The following is a 23906-nucleotide window of genomic DNA, read 5'->3' on the forward strand; positions in this document are numbered from 1 at the left end:
TCTGGAGAGGGTGGAGCAGCCATGTCATCTTCTTGTGTTTGTTACAGCTGTAAATGTATAATCCTGTCACAAGGTCTTTCAGTATTTAGTAGCTGTTAGAATAGTCTCCCTCCAATGAAAGAAGTGAGCTCCAAGGAATTTTTTTATTTGCATTTGGGCACTTTTCATTACCTTGTGGTGTGTGGATTTCATAACTCAAATGGACTTTGCAGATCTGCCTGGTGTTGGGGAGGTAACGGGCCTTATGGATCATTGTGTCTGTCAGGCTGGGCACAGTCCTCATCAGAAAGACAAGTCAGTGTTTTTCCCTAAGTTACAATTTGTCTAGCTATACTTTGACAACTCGAGTAGACTTGAGTTGTCCTTGTTGCTGTTAACCTCTCCTGGATGGCCGCCTTCTGGTCCCTGCAGTTTCTTTTGAAGCCCCTTTTACTTGGAAGTAAAATATTCTTTTTGTTAAATCAAGTACAGATAACTTTAACGCAAGTGAATGTCTGCATCTAAAAAGAGCAGCTAGAAACTGAAATGTAGCTTTAGTAAACCTGAAAAATGTTGGACTGTCAGCTTGGAGGCTGACTTTAATTACAGCTCTTATACTGGCAGCGAGTAGGAGAACCACATGTGGGGAGAGGAGGTTATTTTACAGCTTTCCTCTGGCTAGTTCAGGATTTCTGCCTAGTTATCTCTATGGGCTATCATTTCATGAAGTGGAAGCTCTCCAAGCTATGAATGACTGGGGGGCAGGAAGAAAATAGAAGTTGTTTCAAATCTCCAGAAAATTGAATCTTTTTAACATTGCTGAAGAGGCACAAGTACTGGGAGACTCTCTGCTGCCTTACTTTGCTAATTCACATGCCATCTGAATAATTGAATATGGTGAAAACATGCCTCATTGCCTTTATTATTGCCTGCAGCCTAGTTGTAGAAGTTGGGTATATTTGCAGTAACAATTAACAGCACAAATAATACTTTAACAGTGGAGAAATGGCTTGTGTCCTAAGTAACGAAACCCTCCAAGATGGTGGTTACTCTTTGGAAATACTAAATACACCACAGAACTATGTAGGATCTTACAGGGCATTGTGAAATTGAAATAACTGCACTTTTTTAAGCCATCAACTATGAAATTCTGAAGTTGAAATTTATAAGAAGTTGAAGGTATGGTGTTAAAAAAGAAATGGCCTTTGTCAGCTAGAGCTCGTTTTGTTCAAATGACTTTTCCTGTCGTAGTCTATTGCCCTTGCTGTGGCGGTTTCTGTTCTGCCCTGACAGTTGCTCTTTGTTTATTCAAAATATTAACATGCCCATGGAAGTGAGTGACTAATGGCATTAAGGAAGTGCAGTTGGCATGAAGTCCCTGTTCACCACCTGCGGTGCTCGCAGCCCCCTGCCTGCAGCGGCCTAAGCATCTTCTGCAGAGTCACTTCAGTTCCATCCAAGTTTCCTAATTCTCTAGTACAGCTGAAATCATAACTGCTCGTGGCCACAGCCTGGAAAAATTCCTAACCCCACCAGAAGATAACTGTGCTATCTTCCCCCGTGTTTGTGCGTTGGTCAGTGTGCAGCTTTCGCATCTTAGAGCTGTATCACTAAGAGGGAAGCTTACTAACCAGTGCACTACAGTCAAGCTTCTGCTCAGTCCTCTTGTGACTCTGGTGTTCATTTTCATCCCCTTCCACTTCTTTAAACTTGTTTTCTATTTTGCAGTGCTTAGAGAACTCAGTCAATTTTCTGCTTGGATCTGTCTTGGCTCCTTGTATCCCTAATGTGCAAGTTTGGTTACCCACAGCTGAACAGTGTATAGGCAGCTTGAGAATCTCCAGCAGTGTTTCAATGTGTGTGTGTGTGTAGTGTCACTTGGAGCTCATTTAACCTATTTTGTTGTGTAGGTTTTTTGCTGTAGGAAAAAAAGCTCAAGTGAGTATAACAGTCTGAATCAAAGCTGAAGGAAGGGTTATTGGTGACCTGATAAGTGGAAGTAGTGAGATATCAGACATGGAAGAGGAAATGACTCTGCGTAAACTGTGTTACGGGGAAGCAGTAATGGCTGAAGCTCTGCCTTTGCTTTGAAATTCTGTTGACGACATGAATCTCAACTTCATTAAACCCATCTAAAGTCAGAAGTTAAACCATCACGTTTATTATCTCATGTGTGGCTGTAAACTGCTTGTGGAAGTGAGCTGAGATTTGCATCAAGCCTTTGGAGCTGTTTTTATGGTTGTTAGTATGTGGGTCAGTGGCATTGACTTCTGTATAAAAGCTCAGACTTCCATGAACACAGCAATATGTCCCAAAGTCCTCTGTGTTACCCTCGCAGCCATCACTGGTTCCTGTTCTGTCTGCAAGACTACAAGCATGGACTGCAGCTTGGTAGTCTTGAATGGAAATGCTTACATTGTCCTTGTGTTTTTCCATGGAGGCAATAATAGGGACTTTCTCCTCTTACTTCAGTTGTGCCCTTCTTGACCTTTTACCTATAGGAGCTTGGAGGTTCTGGGACGTAGTGAATATATGCTGTATTCTTGAAATTAGCCAGAAGGCTGTTGGAGAACTTGTACTGAGAAGGAAGACAACTCTGTGGGTACTCTACCTGTTGTAGCAATCCAGGCTTAAAACCATCAAATGCCTTAAACCTGCCTTCTCCATACTTGCCACTTCCTTTGTCCTTCATAAAGGAGGAGACAGTTACTTAAGCTGTAGAAATAATAGTTGGAAACTCTCTAGCTGTATTTATGTATTATCTGAAGGAGAATGTGGTTTTGGATGACATGACTCTTAGTGAAAACTTGATGTTGCTGAAAGTCCAAACATGCATTTGAAATTAGTAATAAGATATTTTTATGTGGGGCATTACGTAAGCAGCCCCGTTAGCGTGGCACAGAGGTTGGCAGCACATGTGGTGTGGAAGGCGGGAGCTGGAAACTGCTCTCTGCTCTTTGCTTCAGCTCATAGGAGCTATGAGAGAGCTGCCGACAGTGCTCCAGTTTAAACAACTGCTCAAAGTTCAAAATTGGTGTTTGATTTTAGCTATAGAACTATCCGTAGTCTTATTCTTAACTAGTGATCCCAAGCACAGATGCAGGCTGGAGCAGACTGGATGGAGAGTGTCCAACTCTGGGGCCCCCAACTTAAGAAGGATGTGGAGCTGTTGGAGTGAGTCCAGAGGAGGCCACGGAGATGCTCTGAGGCTGAGAGAGCTGGGCTTGTTCAGCCTGGAGAAGAGAAGCCTCTGGAGACACCTTAGAGCAATTTGCAGTGCCTAAAGGGGCCAACAAGAAAGCTGGAGAGGGGCTTTTGACAAGGCAGGTCAAAGGATAGGATAAGGGGGAATGGCTTTAAACTCCCAGAGAGGAGATTTAGATGAGTTGTGAGGAAGAAGTTCTTCCCTGTGAGGGTGGTGAAGCCCTGGCACAGGTTGCCCAGAGAAGCTGTGGCTGCCCCATCCCTGGCAGTGTTCAAGGCCAGCTTGGATGGGGAGCAGTCTGGTCTAGTGGAAGGTGTCTGTGCCTGTGGCAGGGGGTTGGAACTGGGTGAGCTCTAAGGTCCCTTCCAACCCAAACCATTCTATGAAAAATAACACAGGCATCTTACTGTATCTAACTTTGAAAAAATAAATTAATGCCACTGGTCCAGACTGTGCCAAAACCCCCCATGAAACATTAAATTAGGTCATAGATTTGGTGTACTCAGCCATGGAATGTAAGAAACATCAGCAACTAGCTTCATTAATGTGTGCACTTCTCTTGGAAGATCGATGAAGACATACTTTTCATGGAAGACTCCCTTCAGGATACTGTGAAGGAAGATGACTTAGCATATATCTGCTTCTTGCTATCCAGTTTTCTTATGCTTCAGTTGTCACTGTGAAGTGCTTATGGGAGCCTCCTCTAAGAAAAGCAGGCTGACTTACAGCAGGAGAAATGGGAGTTATGATTGAGCTGTCCCTGCTTCTTCCATTTGGGGATTTTGTTCTGTATGTAGTTAGGAGCTAATTTTAAAGGAGCAAGTGGATCTGGTGTAATAATATACATGCTTTTTGTAAATCTGTGTATCAGAGTTTTCACATAAGTCTGTGCATCAGTCTCCTTTCAACAAGCGGAAGTGAGTAAACATTGCTTTGTTTCTTATTCCTTTTACATGTGCTACTCTTGTGAGTAGATGTCTCTTCCCTCTTTGGCATGAAGTTTGCTCAACTGTAGTTAAGTAGAGGAGAATATATAGTTAATATTGTTAGGGATACAGCTACCATCTATCAAAATCGGTGTGAAGGGGAAGATGGAGACTGAGTATAGCTTACTCTGTACAGGGCAGAGGTGTGTATCCATTGTAGGAGATGAGCAGGGCTCTGGAGTTGACTGAAGTGCTGTGTCACTGTGGGGCTGGCAGGCAGTGAACACTCTGCCCTGTATAACTGGCAGAGGGTGATACCTGTCGTGTTCATGCTTCTCTGGGAAAAATCATCTATTCCCTTTGCCAGAACGAGGGAGATCAATCAACATCTGGTGCCAAGAATGATTCTGTTTAAACATTTTAGAAGTTTTCAAGTATTTATCTTTTTGTGGGCAGCATCCTCTGCCCCTACTTGCCCACTCTTTCTCCGTCTTCAGACAAGATGCACAAAATCTGGGTCAGACTGATCATAACTTGAGATTCACAGGCTGTGCGTGCCCAGAGGCATGTACACAGCAGCGCCATTAAGGAAGCTACAAAATGGAAATATAAAGTTCAGGAAATAGATTCCACTCTTCCCTAGATGGGGAGCTAGAGGCAGCAACTTATGCAAATGTTTGTATTGCCTCTGCTTTCAGAGAGTGGATGAGTAAGGTGATGGTTCTTGAAAGTTCTTACACTGGGTCACTTAAAGTAAAATTCCTGCAAGGAAGTGCTGGTCTAACTCCTTTAGGATCTCTAGGATCTCGAAACTGGCTCACAGAGTACAAGTTCTGTGTACATGAGCAAACTTCACCCTTGTGGATGTGGTCAAACATCAGATAAGATGGTGGGAGCACCAGCAAGGAGCTTCTTCTTGAAAGGAAGAGACTAATTGAATGGGGTAAATAGTAGGAGCTCCTTGGAACAAGACACCAATATGAGGGTGTGTGGTGTGTGTGTGTGTGTGTGTGTGTTTGTGAGATTAAAATAACTCTTCGGTATCGTTTCAGATTAACTAACAAAATTGATTTTATTAAAATGAACAGGTTACTGGGTGCACAAAGATTCTGAGCATAAAAAAGAACAGATGGGGCAAATACTGTACGTAACAGATCAGCTGTTGCTGGAACATGAAGAGGGCTAAACAATTCTTTAAAAAATAGAAGTGTGAATTGGGGGCATATCATTTATTTGCAGTGGAATAATTTGAAGATTTCCTGGAATGGATTGAGGAATGTCTAGCTACAGGAAAACTCTTTTTTCTATGTCTGTAGTACAGCTGTCAGTGCAGGACTGATAATGCCATGGTCTCTTCCTTTCCACGCCTTTCCTCTGAGCAAAGTACTTACTTGGTGTTCTTCAGGGAGGACTTCACTGTCATCTGAGGCTCATTTAGAGATCGAAATCTTGAGTTGGGCAGGTTGGTGTTACCTCATCATTGCTGTTACTCCCTCTGCTTTTTAACAAACAGGAGGACCTCAGCAGCTGTTTCACAGCTGAGGAATTTAATGCATTTTTAAACTGCTGCCTTCTGAAACCTCTGTTCCTCACTTTTGCCCTTTCTTCTTGCCTAGGGAAGCTGTGGCTGCCCCATTCCTGGCAGTGTTCAAGGCCAGGTTGGACAGGGCTTGGAGCAACCTGGTCTAGTGGAAGGTGTCCCTGCCCATGGCAGGGGGGTTGGAATAAGATGATCATTAAGGTCCTTTCTAAACCAAACCATCCTAGGGTTCTGTGATCTTAATTAATGTTAGAATTCATACTTATACTCTGTTAATATCTGATATGCATGGCTACATAACACACTGTATTAAGGTCCATCTTGATGAACATTCTGGAATGCTTCCTGTGCGAAGTTAACTTTGTTCCATGTGAATGGAAATAGTACAAGAAGCATCTGACTTGCTAAGCTGGTCAGCACATGAATATGCTTCAGTATTTGCCTTCTACCCCCAGGCAGAATCTGTGCAGTATACTTGCTTTTCTTTTGTCATTAACTCCATAAGCCCTAGGTCAAACTGGGTGTTTGGGATCTAGTGTGGTTTGCCTGCTGTAGCACGGGAAATGGGAAGTGGTGAAGTAGCTTTTAGTCCAGTTCCCAGAGACATGCTTCCATGTTCCTGAGATACCACATCCGTTTGCTACAAAAATGTAAGATTACTTTTATTAGTGAAGCTGATTTATTTATTTTTAATACATAGTTTCTGCATTCCCTGTTGTACTTCCGATAAGTCTGCGTAACCTCATTATTTTTTTCCCCAGAAACTAAATTGCTTTAGGGTCTGTCCTAATTCAGACGCAGGTCTGAAATAGAGGCATTGTCAATGCTATTTTATGGCAGCTATTTCATAAACTGCTACCACATTAATATGGACTGAAAAAAGCATGATGTGAAGCCATCAGTTGCTTGTGGTAGAACATTCATATGTTGGAGGATGGTCTGGGTAGAATTAACCTTGATTTGGGTTTCAGAATTCCAAACTGCTTCCTTAACCTCACTCATGTGGTGGCTCCAGAGGCATTTGCTCCATTAATTGAGGTGCAGTTGGTTAGCTCTAGAGGAAAGGTGACTGAATATCTCAGTGGAACAAGGACTGTGTAATTTCTGGGCCATCTAAATATTGCTTACAAGCTTGTTCTGCATATAAATTGATGATGATGGCCATACAGGTCTCTGGTTTTGGCTATTGATAGGCTGGCTATTGATAGGTTTGGGTCATGCAGAGGAAAGGATGCTGGATGTTAAAGGACCTCTATAAAGACGTTGGGTAATAGTTTCCATTAGAGTGGGAGGACAGCAATGACTTGCTGTTTGGACATAGCCTAAATTAAGCTGTCAAGAGGAAATGCTCCTAAAAGGCCACTCATGTTCCTGAAACTAAAATAGCAATGTTTAATCTGAAGTGAATGTGTGAAAATTGTGAGCTGATAGTTCAGTTTACGGACTATAATCTACTGCTCATGAGCTTTTGGAGCAAGGCTAAAAAGGGAGGTTTTCCTAAATGCTTTTTAGATAAAGCTTTGGGTTCTTGCTGGGTAACGTTGATGTGCTGGCATTGGTGTGGAACCAGAGCTGGTGCTATGAACATGAGGATTTGTGACATCTGCAGAGTTGGGTTCTGCTCAGCCTGGCATGCCTGCTGTAAGGAATGGGAGTCTGTTTTTTCTGTTGGCGTCTGGTGTGTTCACTCCAGCCTTTGCTTGCTTGTTTCCTGAGTTATTGGATGTTCTGCCGCTATTTTTGGCCCGTAGTCTTGATTCTTGTATTTGCTAGTAGCATTGTGAAGCAGCTTGGCAACAATTCTAAACATTGTTTTTTCTTTATGTTAAATAAAAAGGATGAAATATTTGTAACTCCCTCATGTTTGTTTCGTTTTGGTGTTGTTTTTTTTTTTTCTTCCTGAACAACATCATTTAGGGCTGGAGCATCTCCCCTCTGGAGACAGGCTGAGAGAGCTGGGCTTATTCAGCCTGGAGAAGAGAAGGCTCTGGGGACACCTTAGAGTAGCTTCCAGTGACGAAAGGGGCTGGAGAGAGGCTTTTTACAGGGGCAGGTAGGGATAGGACAAGGGGGAATGGCTTTAAACTGGCAGGAGTTTTAGATGAGACGTGAGGAAGAAGCTCTTCCCTGTGAGGGTGTTGAGGTCCTGGCACAGGTTGCCCAGAGAAGCTGTGGCTGCCCCATCCCTGGCAGTGTTCAAGGCCAGCTTGGATGGGGAGCAGTCTGGTCTGGTGGAAGGCGTCTGTGCCTGTGGCAGGGGCCTGGAACTGGATGAGCTTTAAGGTCCCTTCCAACCCAAACCATTCTGTGATTTGACTTCCAAGTTGAAAAAAAGGAGGACAGGGTTGAAAAGAACTATTTAAGAGCCCCCTTTCTTCCTTTGAAGAGAATGGCCAGTGCAAAGATCAAACTTCTAGATGTGTCTGTCTTGCTTGGTTGAAACTCAGAAAAGGGTAACATGGTCAGTTCTACATGCTGGCATGTGTCTTCAAAGTAGCGCAGATCTCTATCTGAAAGAAACTTTTTAAATAAAACTCACTTCAGTATAAAGATGGCTTTTTGTAATAATCATAATTCATTCAACTGTGACTCTACACAGAGGGTTGAGAGTACCAAACCTTTCACCTCCAGATTTCCATTTAAGTGATAACTCTTCAGGGCCTTTATCAGAACGAACAAAATCTGCAGTTGCTGCTTGAAGTGTGATCTGGCTTGAAGTCTGACCTTTTATTGTTAAAGAGAAAAAAGAACAGCTTTAACTGAATTAGTTTCCATAATATACTTGCATGCAATTACATAAACAACAATATCAGTGTGATACCATTGTGTATAAAGAATGCAAAATATTGTTGGATGCAGACTCAAGCCTGTAGGTATGTGTCGGTGGTCGTATACTGCTGACAAAGAATTTCCTGCAGTTCAAGGAGTTAGGAGCCTTTATTCTTTCAGAACAAGAGGATCTGTGTTCTGCCATCACCCTGTAAGTCAGTGACCCTGGGCTGCTGCACAGTGGCCACTTGGGTCAGCCCTTCATTAACCAACATACAAATACCCATTGTGTTTTCTTGGGAGTGTGTTGGTGCCTCTTTACATGTGCAGTTCAGTATCTTCAGCTCTGCTTTTCTTAATGTGCCTTGGTGGTTCTTGTCAAATACAGTGACAGTTGGTTCTAAAATTATGATCACTTTACCTAAGCTCCTTCATATCTGTTTTTTTTTTTTTTGATGAATTTGTTGTTAGAACTCTAAACTTCACTTCCCTGTGAGGCTGTGAGGCCGTGGCACAGGTTGCCCAGAGCTGTGTCTGCCCCATCCCTGGCAGCGTTCAAGGCCAGGCTGGACAGGGCTTGGAGGAACCTGGTCTAGTGGAAGGTGTCCATGCCCATGGCAGGGGTTGGAACTGGATGAGCCATAAGGTCCCTTCCAACCCAAACCACTCCCTGATTCCATAATTTATGGCTTTGGTTTTTACAGTTTGTACAAGACAACTTCTGCAAATAGCTAAAATGTATGACTAGAGCTTTTGATGCCTTTGCTGCTCTGATAGCATTATGTGTACAGAATGCTGGCTAACACTGCTCTGAAGGAAACCTTCAGAAATGACCCTTTTGTCACTTAGAAGTGGTGGATTTTGTTCCTCTAGACAGCTTGCTATAAATTCACATCTGTGTGTTGGCAGCTGTTCCTAATAATAACTTCAAAGGGATGAAATGTGAAAAAAATAAATAATTTAGGTGTGTATTTGTTGTGTTATGCTAGTCTGAAAGCTTTTGCTGCCAAACACATGAATCCTTTCAGGTATGTTTTCTGTTTAGTGACATGAAGTTAAAATGAATGCCGAGATACAAATCAGGGAGGAAAAAATAGATGTTGATTCTTTCTACTTCATTTCAGTTTCATCACTTTATATGTAATGTTTGCACGTGTAGTTTTAGTATATTTTTTCATGCAAGCATTATTAAAACTCCACCTTCCAGCACAAATCCTAGGGCTAGAGAGGGTTTGTTGGTATTAGTGAGGTTTGCTGAGGACATAAACATGCTGCAGGACCATCACCGAAGTATACATCGGAGATTATGTAAAATCCTAATCTCCATAGGGAGAGAACCCAAGAACTAAATTCCCTTGCGTCATATATCTTTCTGCTGCTGAGAATATGTAATTAACCCAGAGATCTGAGGCAAGGCAGAAATCAATGTATGGTTCTGTTTATGCTGGTCAGGTACTGGGGGCCTGTCCCCCCTACCTTTTTTTGTTTTTGTTTTTCCTTAAAGTTCTGATAAAATATCACATGAAGTGGAATGTTCATGCAGTACAACCTGATTTAGATGATGTACCTGTTTGTTTCTGTACTCGAGGGATTGTAAACATCTGGGAATTACTGAGCACGAAAGCAAGTATTTCCTGAAGTATCAGGGCACAGAAGGCACACAGTTGTCAACATCAAACTGAGGAAACTTCAAATGTTTTAATAAGAGACCTTTTGTTTCTTTTTCTTCCCCCCCATCATGTTTCAGGTTGCAAAGGTGCTAAAGCATGGCTGACTTGGATCACAACCTCAGTCTTGCGGATGCTCTGACAGAGCCGCCTCCTGAGATTGAGGAAGAAGTGAAAAGGGACTTCATTGCCACACTGGAGGCAGAGAAATTTGATGATGTGGTTGGAGAAACAGTAGATAAAACAGACTACGTTCCTCTGCTGGACGATGATGATGCAAAACCTGGGAGCCAGGAACCAAAGAGCAAACCCCATGCAGATGGTATTCAGGTGGAAAGTAAGTGTCTAAAGCATAACATCAGAAAGCTGCATCGTGTAAGCATCAGAGAACACTTGTAATATTGCTGAGCCTGCTAAAACAGGACTTCTATAGGTTGCTGGGTTTAGGCTGAACAATTTATTTTAAAAGCAAAGATTGAGATTAAATCCTGTTTCTTGCTTTTCTGCTCTACCTTCAGTTCAGTTCTTCAGCCTGTAAAATAAGCTATTATTGCTAGTCTGCAGGAGATGCTATTATTATTTCTGTTAATACTTCATGGGCTGCCTTGGACTTCTCAGAGAAAGCACTGTCTTAAGTGTGACTGCTACGCATGTATATACAGCACTTTGCATCTCAAAATACTAGAACTGTGCAGGATGCCACCACTCTGAGTGATGACAAATCCAAGGTGTAATGATAGGTGACTAGCTGTTGCTGGCAAGGTTTGCAGATCAGCATTTTAAGTGTTCAAGGCCAGGTTGGATGGGGCCTTGAGCAACCTGATCTAGTGGAAGGTGTCTCTGTGCATGGCAGGGGGTTGGAACTGGATTTTCTTTAAAGCCCCTTCCAACCCAAACCATTCTGGGATTGTTTCAGAAGTAATTTTTGCCTTAATCTTGCTGCTCACCAGTATTGATGAAAGTAGAATGTGCCGAGCTGTAATGATCACCCATCAGAATAAACAGAAGCTTCAGGACTACAGAATGGGAGTGATACCACAGTCCTCCTGGTCTATTTAAGGCACTTATTTGCATTGTTTAGAAGTGTATCATGTGACTTGTAATACAGAAAATGCAGGTTTGACTTTTTCGTGGTAACGTAGTTCATTACATGGTAACAAATGAGTAGGAAGAATGGAGGTGGACAAAGAGATCACAGAACTTTGAGCTTGGGTCAGTTCTGATGTGTATTATCATACTCAGCTATGGTACCTCTAATGGTAGGTATTTTATATTTCAGCATTGCAGAAGTGGCAGTAACAGAAACATGAAGACTTGTTAACACTTTGGATATAGTTTAAGGCTGGCTTAAAATAGTGCTTTGCTGTCCAAGTTTTGGATTCTGAGCTGTCTCAGTACCAGAATTTCTTGACATTAAAATTATGTAATATTGTTTTAAAATATAAGCTACTTAAGTTCTGTCCTTCCAGATGTGTATCCCTTGAATGCTACCATCATAACTCACTATTTCAAATAACTTCAGGTTCTTGAAGCAGGTATACTGAGGCTTACTTGTTTTGCTTGGTAATTAAAACTTGCTGAACTGGCCTGTGAGAAACTACTGCTTTCTGTGGGCAGAGATATAGGGGGGCTAATGCAGGTTCCCTTTGGGCTAGGCTGCTTATCTACAGTTCTTGTCTCTCCAAACTTCCCTTCCTTTTCACGGTGCCTTCCCTGGCTGTACAACTGGTTGGTTGGCTGCTTGAGCAGAACTAGTTCCCCTCCTACGTGGTAAGGGGGAGGGGGAGAAGCAATTTCTTGTTCTTGGTTTGGAGATTTATTTTTCCCTTGTTTGGGATAGCTGGAGAACAGCTATGAGCGTTATCTGAATCCTTGGCAAGATGAAAATAAGACCCTAACTGAAGAAATTGGACAGCTTGAGTGGCTAAGATAATGTTTTTCAGCTTTCCCACCTTGTACCAGGAGGGGAAGGACTGGCAAGCTCTGCAGTGTCAGTTTACTGCAGGCCAGTTCTAGGATTTGGTCCTGTTTATGTCTTGATTTACATGTTTTTCCCTGAGGTGATAAGGGTGCCTATTTCTTCCATGAGATTTAGTCGACGTTTAAAATTGTAAAAAAAAAAAAAAAAAGTAAAGCTTAATGTACTTGCCTTTATTGAGGCTATAGAACAAATGAGTCTGGGAGAGCATATTAAAAGGCCTTGATTGGGGGTTTTAAGTGTTGCTCTAGTGTAGTGAAGTTTTTGGGGAAGGATGACTGCTGTGTGAAAGGCAGCAGGAATTCTATGTCTCTGGCTCCAAATAGGACTGTAGATAGCTTTGTTTTCCTGAGGGAGAAAGTAGCTTTCATGGATCAGGCTTTTCAGCCTCCACTTGTTAATTTATTTATGTTAAAAGGAATGGATGTGTTCAGACAGCACTGTCTCTGCTGCTGAGAGTGCCTTTCCCCAGTCAGAAGGGGTTTAATCATATGTCCTGTCAGGCTCTGGCTATTCCATCTCTACTCCAGGTTTTTCTTTCACTTTTTTAATAAACCCAGGAGCCAAGTTTAATGATCATATAGGCTCCCATTATGGACCTGGGTGAACTGCGTGAGTGCAGAGAGATGGAGAAAGGGAGGGAGATGGAGTGAGCAGTTGTATGGTCACCTACAAATTTGTCCTAGAAGACGGCTGTAGTAACAGTTAACTTTTAAAATGTCATTGGAACAGCAAGGCTTAAGGAGAAAGGGTTTTACTCCTTCTAGCACCTCAGTGGACATCACAATTTGGCAAATTCTGGGGTAATCCTCTTATGACATTGTGGGCTTTATGTAACACTGGAGGATCGCTTTGGGTGTGTGCTACACTGTTTGGAGCTAGCTTTCCTTATGGATTCCAAGGCTTCAAGCAGTTCAGAGGATACTGCGGAGCCTCCAGTGGAAGTGATGGAGGCTGTAGTGGCAGTTTTTGTTAGAGTGCTCGTGTGAAGTAACGGGTGTGCATCCTAAAATGCAAAGAAAGAGATCTGAAAGGAAAATAATGTGCTTTAACAACTGGCAGCATTGCTTCTGTGGAATGTTTCAGCTCAAGCAAGGACCAGTATTGTTCCTGAAACATTTGACTGTGGTGGTGTTGAGGATTTGTGTGCAAAGTGAAGTCTGAGGCGTAACTGCTTGTGGCCTTGTACACAGTAAGTGCATGTTCTGCATTCTTGCACTCGCTGCTCACAAACTTGGCAATGAGTCTTAGCTTCATATACAGTTTTTCCATAGGGAAGCCAATCCTGAGCATGATGTAAGGGATGAAGTTAGTTTAATTTGCTCTGGGCAGTGGCTTTGGGGTTTATTTCAAGCACACATCACCACAAGATGGCTCTGCTTGCACTGGGAGATGCTGCTGGACAGGCACTGCTCCAGAGCCAGACATCCTCCCCTGGGATGGAAACGAAACAGCTGTGCAGCCTGGAACCAGGCAAACCACAACGTTTCCCTGTCCTTTTACCTCCCTTTTTGCACTAGGAGTAAGTGCCTTTCTTGCATAAGGCAGTAACATGCTTTGCTTTTGAAAAAGAAGATTTAGACGCTTCATCACATGTGAAACCAAAGATGGAGAATGTTCCATATACCCCAAAGTTTCAGACTTATTAAAACAAGTCAGCAATGATGTCAAGATACTTGTATTTTTATCTCTCATGATACATTAAACACGTTCTTCCTCTCAAAGCCTGTCCATTCCTCTTCCTGCCCCAAAGTTGTTCAAGCTTCTCCTGGTATAAATCTCTGTATTTTTTTGTACAAAGCCCAAGTAGTGAGTGTTGTCTGAGTGCGCTCTCACATCTGTTAGGTGCTTGTGAAACAAATATGGTTCAGGAGGCCCAGGTGATCCTGAAGGTGCACTCCGAAGCTGTGTGTGGTTTGTATACTCCAGCCCTGATTCCAGCTGCTTTCCCAGCACATCATGGCCCAGCTGCAGAAACTGCAGGTTCCTTTCAGCACAGGGCCTTGTACCAGTCATCTGTCAGGAGAGTATCTCAGTATGAGGATGGTTTTGGTGCTTTTTGTTTGAAGTGCAGATTGTATTGTAAAGCTGCCTGGATCTTGGATTGAGTTGCTTAACTACATAATATGCCTCTTTTCTTAAGGAGGAAGGAGTGCCTTAAGTATTATCTCAATAAGCCAAATTTTGTTTTTCTCCCATGTTTTATGAACGCAAGTGGAGGCATTAATCTATTTGTTACAGTTCACAAAGCAAAAGTCTTTTTTTTTTCTTCTAGCTCAGTTGCTTTATACCGGTTTAGCATCACTCAGGTAATATTTGTGCTCAGTTAGTGAAATTCACTTGGAGTTCTCTGACATCGTGGATTCCATGTCCTTGGATGCCAGACCTGCTGGTGCAGCTGTGCTGCTCTTCATCCTTTCTGACAGTACATTGGTGCTTCTGAAAGTTTTGGCATCCCAAAACAAAACAAAGGAAGCCTTGGCTTCTATTTAAATTCAAATTCTATTTTGATTTTCATGGTTAGGGAGAGAAGTTTGAGAACTCCAAACAAGTATTTGTCGTATTAGAATGCCAAAGGGCGAACAAAACTCTTAAGCCTTTTTTTGGTGTCTCTGAGATGATGAACTTGATTGCTGCTCAGAAACCATTTTGAGACAGAATACTTGAATTCATGAATTGAAATAGCTTAAGCTGTTTGTTTAAGAGTTATCATCTAGTTTTGACTGCATGACACTCTATTTATCAGTGGTTTTGTTCCCCATTGCAGCTGTTTTTGTCTAAGCTCTCTCAAAGTTGTGTTCCACTAAGCCTGTACCCACAAATGTGTGATAAGATGATGAAACATGCGAAACAACTCTTGTCCACAACCTGTCCATCTATGCTGGCCTGCCTAGAGCCTAGTTTGTTTTTTGCCTTCTGGTATCCCAAGCCTAGTCTGGAGGAGGCTGCAGATCTGTCAGTGAAATGTGCTCATCTGTGGTTATACTTGCACATGTGCTATGCCAAGTCACTGCTGGAGATCAAGGTTTTTTTATATTGGCACTGTCCATTTGCTTGAGATTATCGGTTTAGCAAATGCTGACTTAAATTTGTTTATATAAAAACAATCCTTTGATCCACTAGCCAGATGCAAATACTATCTTGTGATTCTGATGAGGATTATGTAGTTACAACATCTTGACATGTTTTTATGCAATTTAGAAGATGAGGGGAGGAGCGCTGGCCCTGGGAAGATCGCTAGGTGCTTTCACACTTGCAGTCCAGCTAACTAAAATAGATTTGATTTGCTCCAAAGGAGCTGACCTTCAGAGACAAAAATGAAAACTACTGGTACTGGGTGGAGTTGTTTGATTTGACCTGATTTTCTGCAAGACAAACTTATCCCTGCCTGCCTGCAGCTTTTTTAGTAAGGTAAAAGCTGTTGCCTGTATCAGACCTGCCAGGTTCCTCTGCCGTTCTGGTGGCAGGAACTTTGTCAGCTGCTTCCCCTGATGTGGCTCTGATGGCACAGAAGGAGCCTGCTGCAGCTAGCGGAGTGCACGCAGGGAAGAGCAGCCACTATGGTTACTAGTCAGTGTGCTGAGAGGGAGAGGAACCCTGCAACTGCTTTAACCTATTATTTTGCCCTAATTCCTGTGCTGTTGAAGCAAATGGAGACTTTTCAATATATATGTCTTAACATTTTATTTATTTTTTTTTCAAATGAGAGAATATATGGGACTGAATAAGGTGAAACTGTTGAAGGAATGATTTGTGCTTGTATTCTGGAAGCTGCATAGGTGTGAGAGCCCTGTCAGCTCTGTGGAATGTTAAGCTAGAAACACAGCTGGCTTCAAGCTGTCCTTGTGCTCAGCTACCATAGTGTTTGGTAGCCTTGACTGATGTTTTGGTAGGATTTTTCTGTTCTGTTTCATTTTAAATTTGCAGAGTCCTTGGTAGGGGAGGGTGGGGTGTCCTGGCTTTTTTCTTTGATAGAACACAATTGGCTTGGATTACTTGCTGCCTGGGAGAGTGGTCTCAGAACGAAACTTCTGCAGATGAAGTGTTTATTTTCTGAATAGCTGAAATGCATTGGATTGCCAGAAGAACTGCAGAGTGGCCTGTGTGGAGTGCTGAGATGACCTGAAGTGTGCACAAACTCCTTGTTCCAAGTGCTACCAGGCCGGTCTTACAGATGAGTGTATTTTTGCAACTGAAGCAAGTGCTTAAAGTATGCAGACATACTTGCAGACCGAATGTGTAATTTGTTGTGTTTGACCATATCTGTGATCAAGTTAAGTCCTGTTTTTAATGCATGGATATTCGGTAGTGGCATCAGGACCAGATCATGAGACTGCCCTAAGGTCTCTTGTAAGCTTTCTCTAGTGCAGCCTGGAGGAGAAAAGGCTCTAAGGAGACCTTTGAGCAGCTTTTAGCACCTAAAGGGGCTGACAGGAGGTATGGAGAGGGGCTTCAGACAAGGGTATGTAAAATTCTGAGCAAAGCGGTCTAGTGAAAGGTGTCCCTGTCTGTGGGAGGGGCATTGGACCTGGATGGTCTTTAAGGTCCTTTCCAACCCAAACCACTTTGAGAAATGTTTCAACACCTCTGTTGTCTGTGCAAGGTGAAATGATCAGGTTCCAATGAAACTGAAAGTGGTATGTGATAGTTTTGTCCAATTTAAACCAGCTTGCGCTCAAGTTTTCAATTACAGTTTAAATACTGAAGAAATGGGAGTAATACTGTGGGTCGTGGTAATGGGGGTGTGTGGGGGTTGCTGTTTATTTTCCCCATCAGCAAAAGACTTTTTGACACATTTTGCCTGAGTGAAGACTAGGGAAGATTTGTGAAACCTCTGTTAAAGTGCCATTGTCAGCAACTTCCGTTAAACCTGCGTCATGACACCCATTTGAGCAGGACTTAAGAGAACTTATTGCTCTTGCAGTTGGACTAAGCTTCTCTGCTGTTAACTGGAGGGTTTAGCAGGACCTGCATAGATCTGTAATGTAATTCCTTGGAGATCTCATTATAAGACCTTGTTACTCCATGGGATGCCCAGTGTACCTTTTGGTAAGTGTGAAACTGTGTTGTATAAACCATCCCATGACCACAGTTTCTCCTGCCTGATGGGTATATTCAGTGACTGGCAGTAGTTCTCCCAGTTACTACTTAAGACAGCTCTACTGTTAGAGTAAATACCAGACCTTGTAAAGACTGACAGCAGGAGGAGCTGGTGTGTTTAACTGCTAAGAAACAGGTCCAGGGATTCCTGTAGTATTTTCAGCTACTTGAAGAAGATGTAGGTGTATGTTTTTCTATAAGCTGTCTGGCAAGTTCATGTTGAATTTTTGTAGAACACCAGGATGAGCCTCTGAAAGAAGCTGCAAAGACTTCCCTTTTGCTTTACTGAGGGTTGGATTAACCCTGAAGTGCTGTGTCTGGGGTATACTGCTTTTGCTCAGAGAAGGGACTCCCCAGGTAACTGAACGTGTCTCTCTTTGGGACTGATTTTACCTTACTCTAGAGGATTTTTTTCAAGCCATTGCCTTGAGTGTTTCTTCACATTAAGTAGAACTGATGGCCTGAGGAGCTGAACTGCTCTTAGAGCTTGTGCTGCTTGTTATACTTAACTAATACTACCTAGTTTTGTTTTTGCAATGATTTGTCTTCACTATTTCACAACTGGAAAATTGGGTAAATGCTTAGAAATTAAGTGGAGTTCATGGAAGAAGATACTAGAATATGCATTTTAAAACTTGGTACAGGGATAATGATTTCAATTAAGGTAATGGTCTTGTAATAGTCACCTGTTATGGTGGTTGTCACCCGCAGAAATACTGTGCTGCTGACAGCCTGCATCTGTGTGAGTACCAGCACAACCCACCTACTTTTGTAATGCCCATAGTCTGATCTCAAAAGTAATAATTTGAGATATATGAAGTTCCTCAAGCAGTTTGCCTAACTGATTGTATTGACCCTCAGCAGCCCAGTGTAGAGATTATGGGGTGAATACAGAATTTCACTAGTGTATTTTGATAATTAGGAAGAACTGTGTGAGTACTAGAGTAAGTGTACTTAAAAAAAAAAAAAGTATTGTATTAATTAAATTCCTTAATTATTCCCAAAGATGGTTTCTAAGCAGCATTTTCAAAAACAATATGCACTTGGAGATAGCTCCCTGTTAGCAGGGTGGCTTTCCAAAGGCGGCCCACTGAGAAGACTGTAAAGCCAAGTTTAGGGCTCCATTCTTTGCTTCCCAGTTGCCTCAGCTGTCACTAGGTCTTGTATTGCTGCCATCTTTTCTAAGCTCAGTGTGAAAATCCTGGTGCTTGTTAAAATTTTATCTGTCAAAGTCAGAACAAGATAGAGTAAATCTCTTAGTGGTAAGTATCTTATATGCTCTTTTTTGGAATCGGTGGTCTTCCACACTGAACTACCCTTGTCTAAATCTTTCCCTGATATCTGCTGCCAGTGCTGGCAGTGTGCTGTCAAAGCTGAAATTGAGGTCTTCTGATCCTTTTTTCTAATAGTATTAGGATAGCTTTTTCTGCAGGAAACTTGTCATGACTGAAGTAGACCAATATTTAAAAATCCTGGGGTATTAGTTTGTGCTGTTGGCTCTTGTTCTGTTGCTGGATTCCACTGACAAGAGGGCACCTCAGGTTTCTTTACAGCCTCTTCCTTCAGGTGCTGGTACTCATCCCCCCAAGTCGTGTTCTAGGGTGAGCTGCCCTGGCTCTCTCAGCTTTCTTCATATGAGAGATGCTCCAGTCCCTTAATCATCTTTGGGACCCTTCACAGGCCTCTTTCCAGTATCTCATCTCTCATGTACTGGGAAGTCCAGTGCTGTACCCAGGACTACGGATGTGTCTCAGTCTTGCTGAAGAGAGGGAAAGAATCACCCATTCAGCCTTCTGGCAGGTCTCTGCCCAGGATTCAGTTGATTTTTGCTACAAGGGCATGTTGTTGGTTCATGTTCAACTTGGTGGCCACCAGGTCCCAGGGCTCTTCCTGCAGGACCTCAAGGGCTTTTCTTGCAGGGTCTGATTTCCAGTGAGTTGCCCTCAGTGTGTACTGGTGCCTGGGCTTCTTCCTCCCTTGGTGCAGGACTTTGTATTTTCCCTTGTTGAACTTCATGAGATTCTTCTCTGCTCATTTCTCCAGCCTCACCAGATCCCTCTGGATGGCATCATTAGCCTCTGGTGTATGAGCTAGTCTTCCCAGTTTTGCTGAGATTGTGCTCTGTTCCATTGTTCAGGTTAATGAAGATGTTACTGGCCCCACTGGGAGACACTTTTAGTGACTGGCCTTCAGCTGGACTTTGTGCTCATGACCACCACCCTCTGAGCCTGGCTGTTCAGCCAGTTTCTTGTCCACCTCACTGCAGTTGTCTGACATGCTTTGTCAGTTCGTCTATGTGGATGTTATGGGAGATGGTGTTAAAAGCCTTATTAAAGTCCAGGTTGACAGCAGCAACTGCTCTTGCCTCACATTCACTAAGTCCATGAAGTTCATCAGCTTGGCTAAACATCATTTGCTTGAAGGAAATCCAGAGTCTAGTGCTGCCCCTTAGGAAGACTTGGTTTGGTATGGATAGATAAAGAAGCTTCTAGTTGTGCCTTGAGTCTCCTTCATGGGACTAGGGTTTGTGATTGAAGAGCTTTTTCCTTTGGGTTTTAAATTGTGCTGACTTGGTGCCATGTGGGTGCCTTCAAATTTAAAAAGCAACTTTTGGGCAAAAAATTACCACCCTTACCTGATTTTGATAACATTACAGCAGTTTTGTACCATTACAGTACTTACAATATTGTTTTTAAAATTCAGATTAAGATTAACTTCATCCAGTGCTAATGTTTCCTTTGTTTTCTTGCAGATACTTCAGCTTCTGGGCCAACAGTTATAGAAAATGGTGACCATGGAATAGATCACCGCACAGGTATGCGCTTAATGCTTGAAGGAAACATGTTGATTTCTTTCTTTGTTAAATGCAGGTGTGACCAAATGTATCTTCTTTTTAAGTCTTCTTCGCAGGGAGTTGATTTTATTTTTAATGCCTCTTTTCAATTAATTTTAAACAAAATAGAACTTCATTTTCTTTTGGGTTTGAATTTTTTTATTTGCATAAAGCCTTGTTCTGAAGATACTGTATGCTTCATCCATGGTCAGCGTTGGGAAGGCAACTTCTAGGGTAGTGGTTCCTAAATGGCTTATAGCTGAACTTCGCCCTGACCTGTGAGTGTGACTTTTCCTGTTCTCCGTGAGACCAATGGTCATGTCTCTGCTGAGTACACCATCTTTTGATGCAGTTTTTTTTATTCACTACGTAGCTGCTCCTGAAATTACACTGCTCTGTTTATTCAGCAGCTTCTTCCACTCCAAACTACCCTGCTGTCAGTATCTCCTAATACTTGCTTTAGCAATGTCAAATATGAAGTTTAGGTCATCTGAAACTTTTTTTTTATGCAGCATTAGGTAGACCACTATTTCAGACTTGTGAGGTGTCTGGAAAATGATCTTTCTAGTCAGCCTGACATGCTGAGGTTAGTCTGTTTAAGCAGTTTTAGCAGTTACAATTAAGGATAAAAAAGAGTCCCTTTTATAAGACTTTCTTACTGTGAATTGAGTTTCCTGCCAAATTCTACCTGAACATAATCAGGATGAGCAGTACCAGCTCTGCAGCCTGTGCAGGAGCCAGCTGGTTCTTTTATGGTGAGGAGGATTTGGGCTTTGACAGACTATTCTGTAGCACCTCTGTTTTCTCAAGGGTGAAATATTCAGAAGTTAATTGTCAGCCTGTCATTGGTAAGAGCTATTTATTTGGTCTCCCTTTTCATGATTTCCAGCTCGGCTTTAGCAGCACAGATCGTTGCTGAGGTGGTTTGGATATGCCCAGTATTGGCATCCTAGCTAGTTCATTGGTGTGGCCCCGAGATGGGGCTGAGTTAAAATGCTTCTTTGCTGTAATTCTATTTAGAGGTGAGCAAGCTTCATCTTTTTATTGAGGGTGAGAATATAAAAATTGGTCTTTGTACTCAATTTGCCATTGTAAATCTGGTTAGAAAGAAGCTGTGCATCTTTTAGGCATCTTTTAACATTTAGTATCAAATTGAAATTAGGAACACTTCTGAATCTTATAAGGATACTCTTCTCTTTAAGTCTATATACATATATTAACTAAATGGAGACAAATAAAATCAGATTTATGATACTTCAGGTATAACTAATTAAATGCATTGGAATATTTTTATTGAACATCTCAATTGTGTTTAAAAAGTATCTTGTTTATTTAATACTAGCTTTCTGAAGGATTAACTCTTCACACACTGAATGCAAACAACTTTGATCAAAGATACTTTCATGTGTCGGGAGCTTTTTAATTTATTAATGTGTTCTATCTTTGTGGCGTAGAGTTGGATTTTAATTTATTTTCTTGTTAAAGGCTGTCTAAAAGTGACATCAAAGTGGTAGGAACAGCATGTCAAAGGATGAAGAGAGTTGTGGGCATCAAGTTAATTAGGTCTAACAGAATAACAGAAGATTTACACAACACAGCTACTTCACAGGCTCTTTCTCCCTACCCCTTCTCTGTGGAATACTTGAAATAGCTATTTTTATGTGTTGGGGAGTGAGGGAGAAACACTGACTTTCAATCACACAATGGGGGCTTTTTTCAGAGTTGAAGAGCAGTTGATGCTCTGCAGAAATACAGAGTTGTTCCACACCAGGTGACGGACTTCAGCAGTGCCTGGTTCCATTTTAAATACGTGGTGCTGCCTAAAGCTGTTAGTCCCTGGCCCTAAGCCACCTTCAAGTTTTGGCCAGCTTATTTGTTTTCAGCTGGATCTCTTCCCTAATCTGTCTCTCAAGCTGAAATTATTCTTAAGGGTGTGCAGTGTGGGCTAGTGCAGAGGTGGGAAGTGGAGTAGCTGAGAGACAAGTAAGGAAGGAGATGCTCAAGGTAACCAGCTTTTTGCTACAAAAAGTAGTGTTAAGAGCTATAGAATGACCTTTTAAAAGCAGAGCTGTGTTTGAGTTGAATTCTGAAACAGACTTCAAGGAAAATGCTGGGAAAGAGGTAGTTAAGCTAGTTGAGAATCCAGATGTCTGCAATCTCTTCATCTAGATCACAGGAAGCATTGCTGCACATTTATTTATTTATTTATTTATTATCACCTATCAAATAAAACAGGGTGATGACTTGTTACTGGTTTATTACATGCAACATTATCAACAGACATCTGGTGTATGTGTATGCAGAGGTTAGATTTAGTCAGGACTGAAGTTTTAGTGCTGGTTTGGCAGCCTGTGCTGCCTCCTGACCAGATGCCCCACTCCAAAATACTGTTAATGTGCTAGATGGCATAAATCCAAAGCTAATGTAACTTGGGGGCAAACCCCTAGATTAACTGTTCAATTATCTTTATTATTAACACGGGTGCATTTAAACCATTGATGCCGGGATGCATGTAGCTCAGTATTTCAGAGCATAAAGGAAAAATATGACCAGTTAACTTTATATTGGCTGTTTACTTGAGGGTCCAAACTTGTGTCCATGAGGTAGAGAAGAACCCTCTGCCCCCACCGGCTTTCCCTGTAAGGAAGAGACCAGCTGCTTCTCTGAAGGGTTCAGTTCTTGGCAGTGCTGAGCCTTACGTGATGATCAGTTATTTGGCTTGTGGGGTTTTTGTTTTCTTATTTTTGAGAATTGCAGAGCTGCAGACCTGGGGCTCTGGCTCGGGTGCTCAGCACATAGACTAAACCTCTATTAATTCTGTCCTTCCTTATAAGGATGAATAGAAGAGTGGCTGGTGCAGCATTTGGAGGGAAGCTGTGCATGTCTGGTGCAACTCAAGCGAATGAATCAGTGTGTGGAAATTGTTAATAGCTTATAATAACATATAAATTATAAGTTTAGAAGTTAATATAACTTATAAATTGTAAGTAATATTATATATATAAATATAAATTATATTAAAGATTATAAGTTGTCCAACATAAGAAGGACATGGACCTGCTGGAGCAAGTCCAGAGGAGGCTGTGAAGATGCTTTGAGATCTTGAGCACCTCTGCTATGGAGACAGGCTGAGGGAGCTGGGCTTGTTCAGCCTGGAGAAGAGAAGGCTCCGGGGACACCTTGGAGCAGCTTCCAGTGCCTAAAGGAATTGACAAGAAGGCTGGAGAGGGGCTTTTGACAAGGGCCGACAGGGACAGGACAAGGGGGAATGGCTTTAAGCCTTGTGAGGATCGTGAGGCCCTGGCACAGGATGCCCAGAGGAGCTGTGGCTGCCCCATCCCTGGCAGTGTTCAGGGTCAGGTTGGACAGTGCTTGGAGCAACCTGATCTAGTGGAAGGTGTCCCTGGCCATGGCAGGGGGTTGGAACAGGGTGGTCTTCAAGGTCCCTTCCAACCCAAACCACTCTGTTCACTGATGGCTGCAGGTATTGAGTTAGGGAGCTAACTGCTAACTTTCCCTATGCAAAAGTTAAAAGGTGCTTAGTAAAACTGTTAACAGCAGGTTTAAACAAACAAAGTCTAATTTTTTAACTGTGCAATGTTTGGAACTCCTTATTGCAGGATATTTGCCTAGAGTTCAAAGGAATTACATATATATATAAAAAAAACCCCAAACCAAAACAAATTTCTGCAAAGAAATCCATCAAGGATGAGCATATGGTTTAATCTGGATATCTCTTTTTCTAAGATCCTGGTCGTTATCTTGCTGGAAGGCGAGAAGTAACCTGGGGAAGTATTCCTGTCAGTGTTCATACTTTCCCTAGATGGACTTTCTCCCCAGCCAGCCTGCTTCTTGTTCTGTCGTCTGAGATCAGGTCACAGAAATACTGAGTCACTGTTTTCAGAGCAA

The 23906-nt window shown here is 42.3% G+C and overlaps 1 protein-coding gene across 3 annotated transcripts in view; it reads left to right on the top strand.

Annotated features, from left to right (window-relative positions):
- LOC134163382 (microtubule-associated protein 4-like) overlaps positions 1 to 23906 on the top strand; it is a 69876-nt gene that overhangs the window by 43599 nt on the left and 2371 nt on the right. For all 3 annotated transcript variants that reach the window (XM_062618211.1, XM_062618209.1, XM_062618210.1), the window contains 2 exons: positions 10167 to 10423; positions 19917 to 19979. In XM_062618211.1, coding sequence (XP_062474195.1) covers positions 10186 to 10423; positions 19917 to 19979 — 301 coding nt within the window. In that variant the 5' untranslated portion in view covers positions 10167 to 10185. The remainder of the gene's footprint in view (positions 1 to 10166; positions 10424 to 19916; positions 19980 to 23906) is intronic.

This window comes from Pezoporus occidentalis, unplaced genomic scaffold (genome assembly GCF_034315485.1).
Source record: "Pezoporus occidentalis ecotype Australia unplaced genomic scaffold, CSIRO_AGI_Poc_V1 ctg2, whole genome shotgun sequence".
Lineage (NCBI taxonomy): Eukaryota > Metazoa > Chordata > Aves > Psittaciformes > Psittacidae > Pezoporus > Pezoporus occidentalis.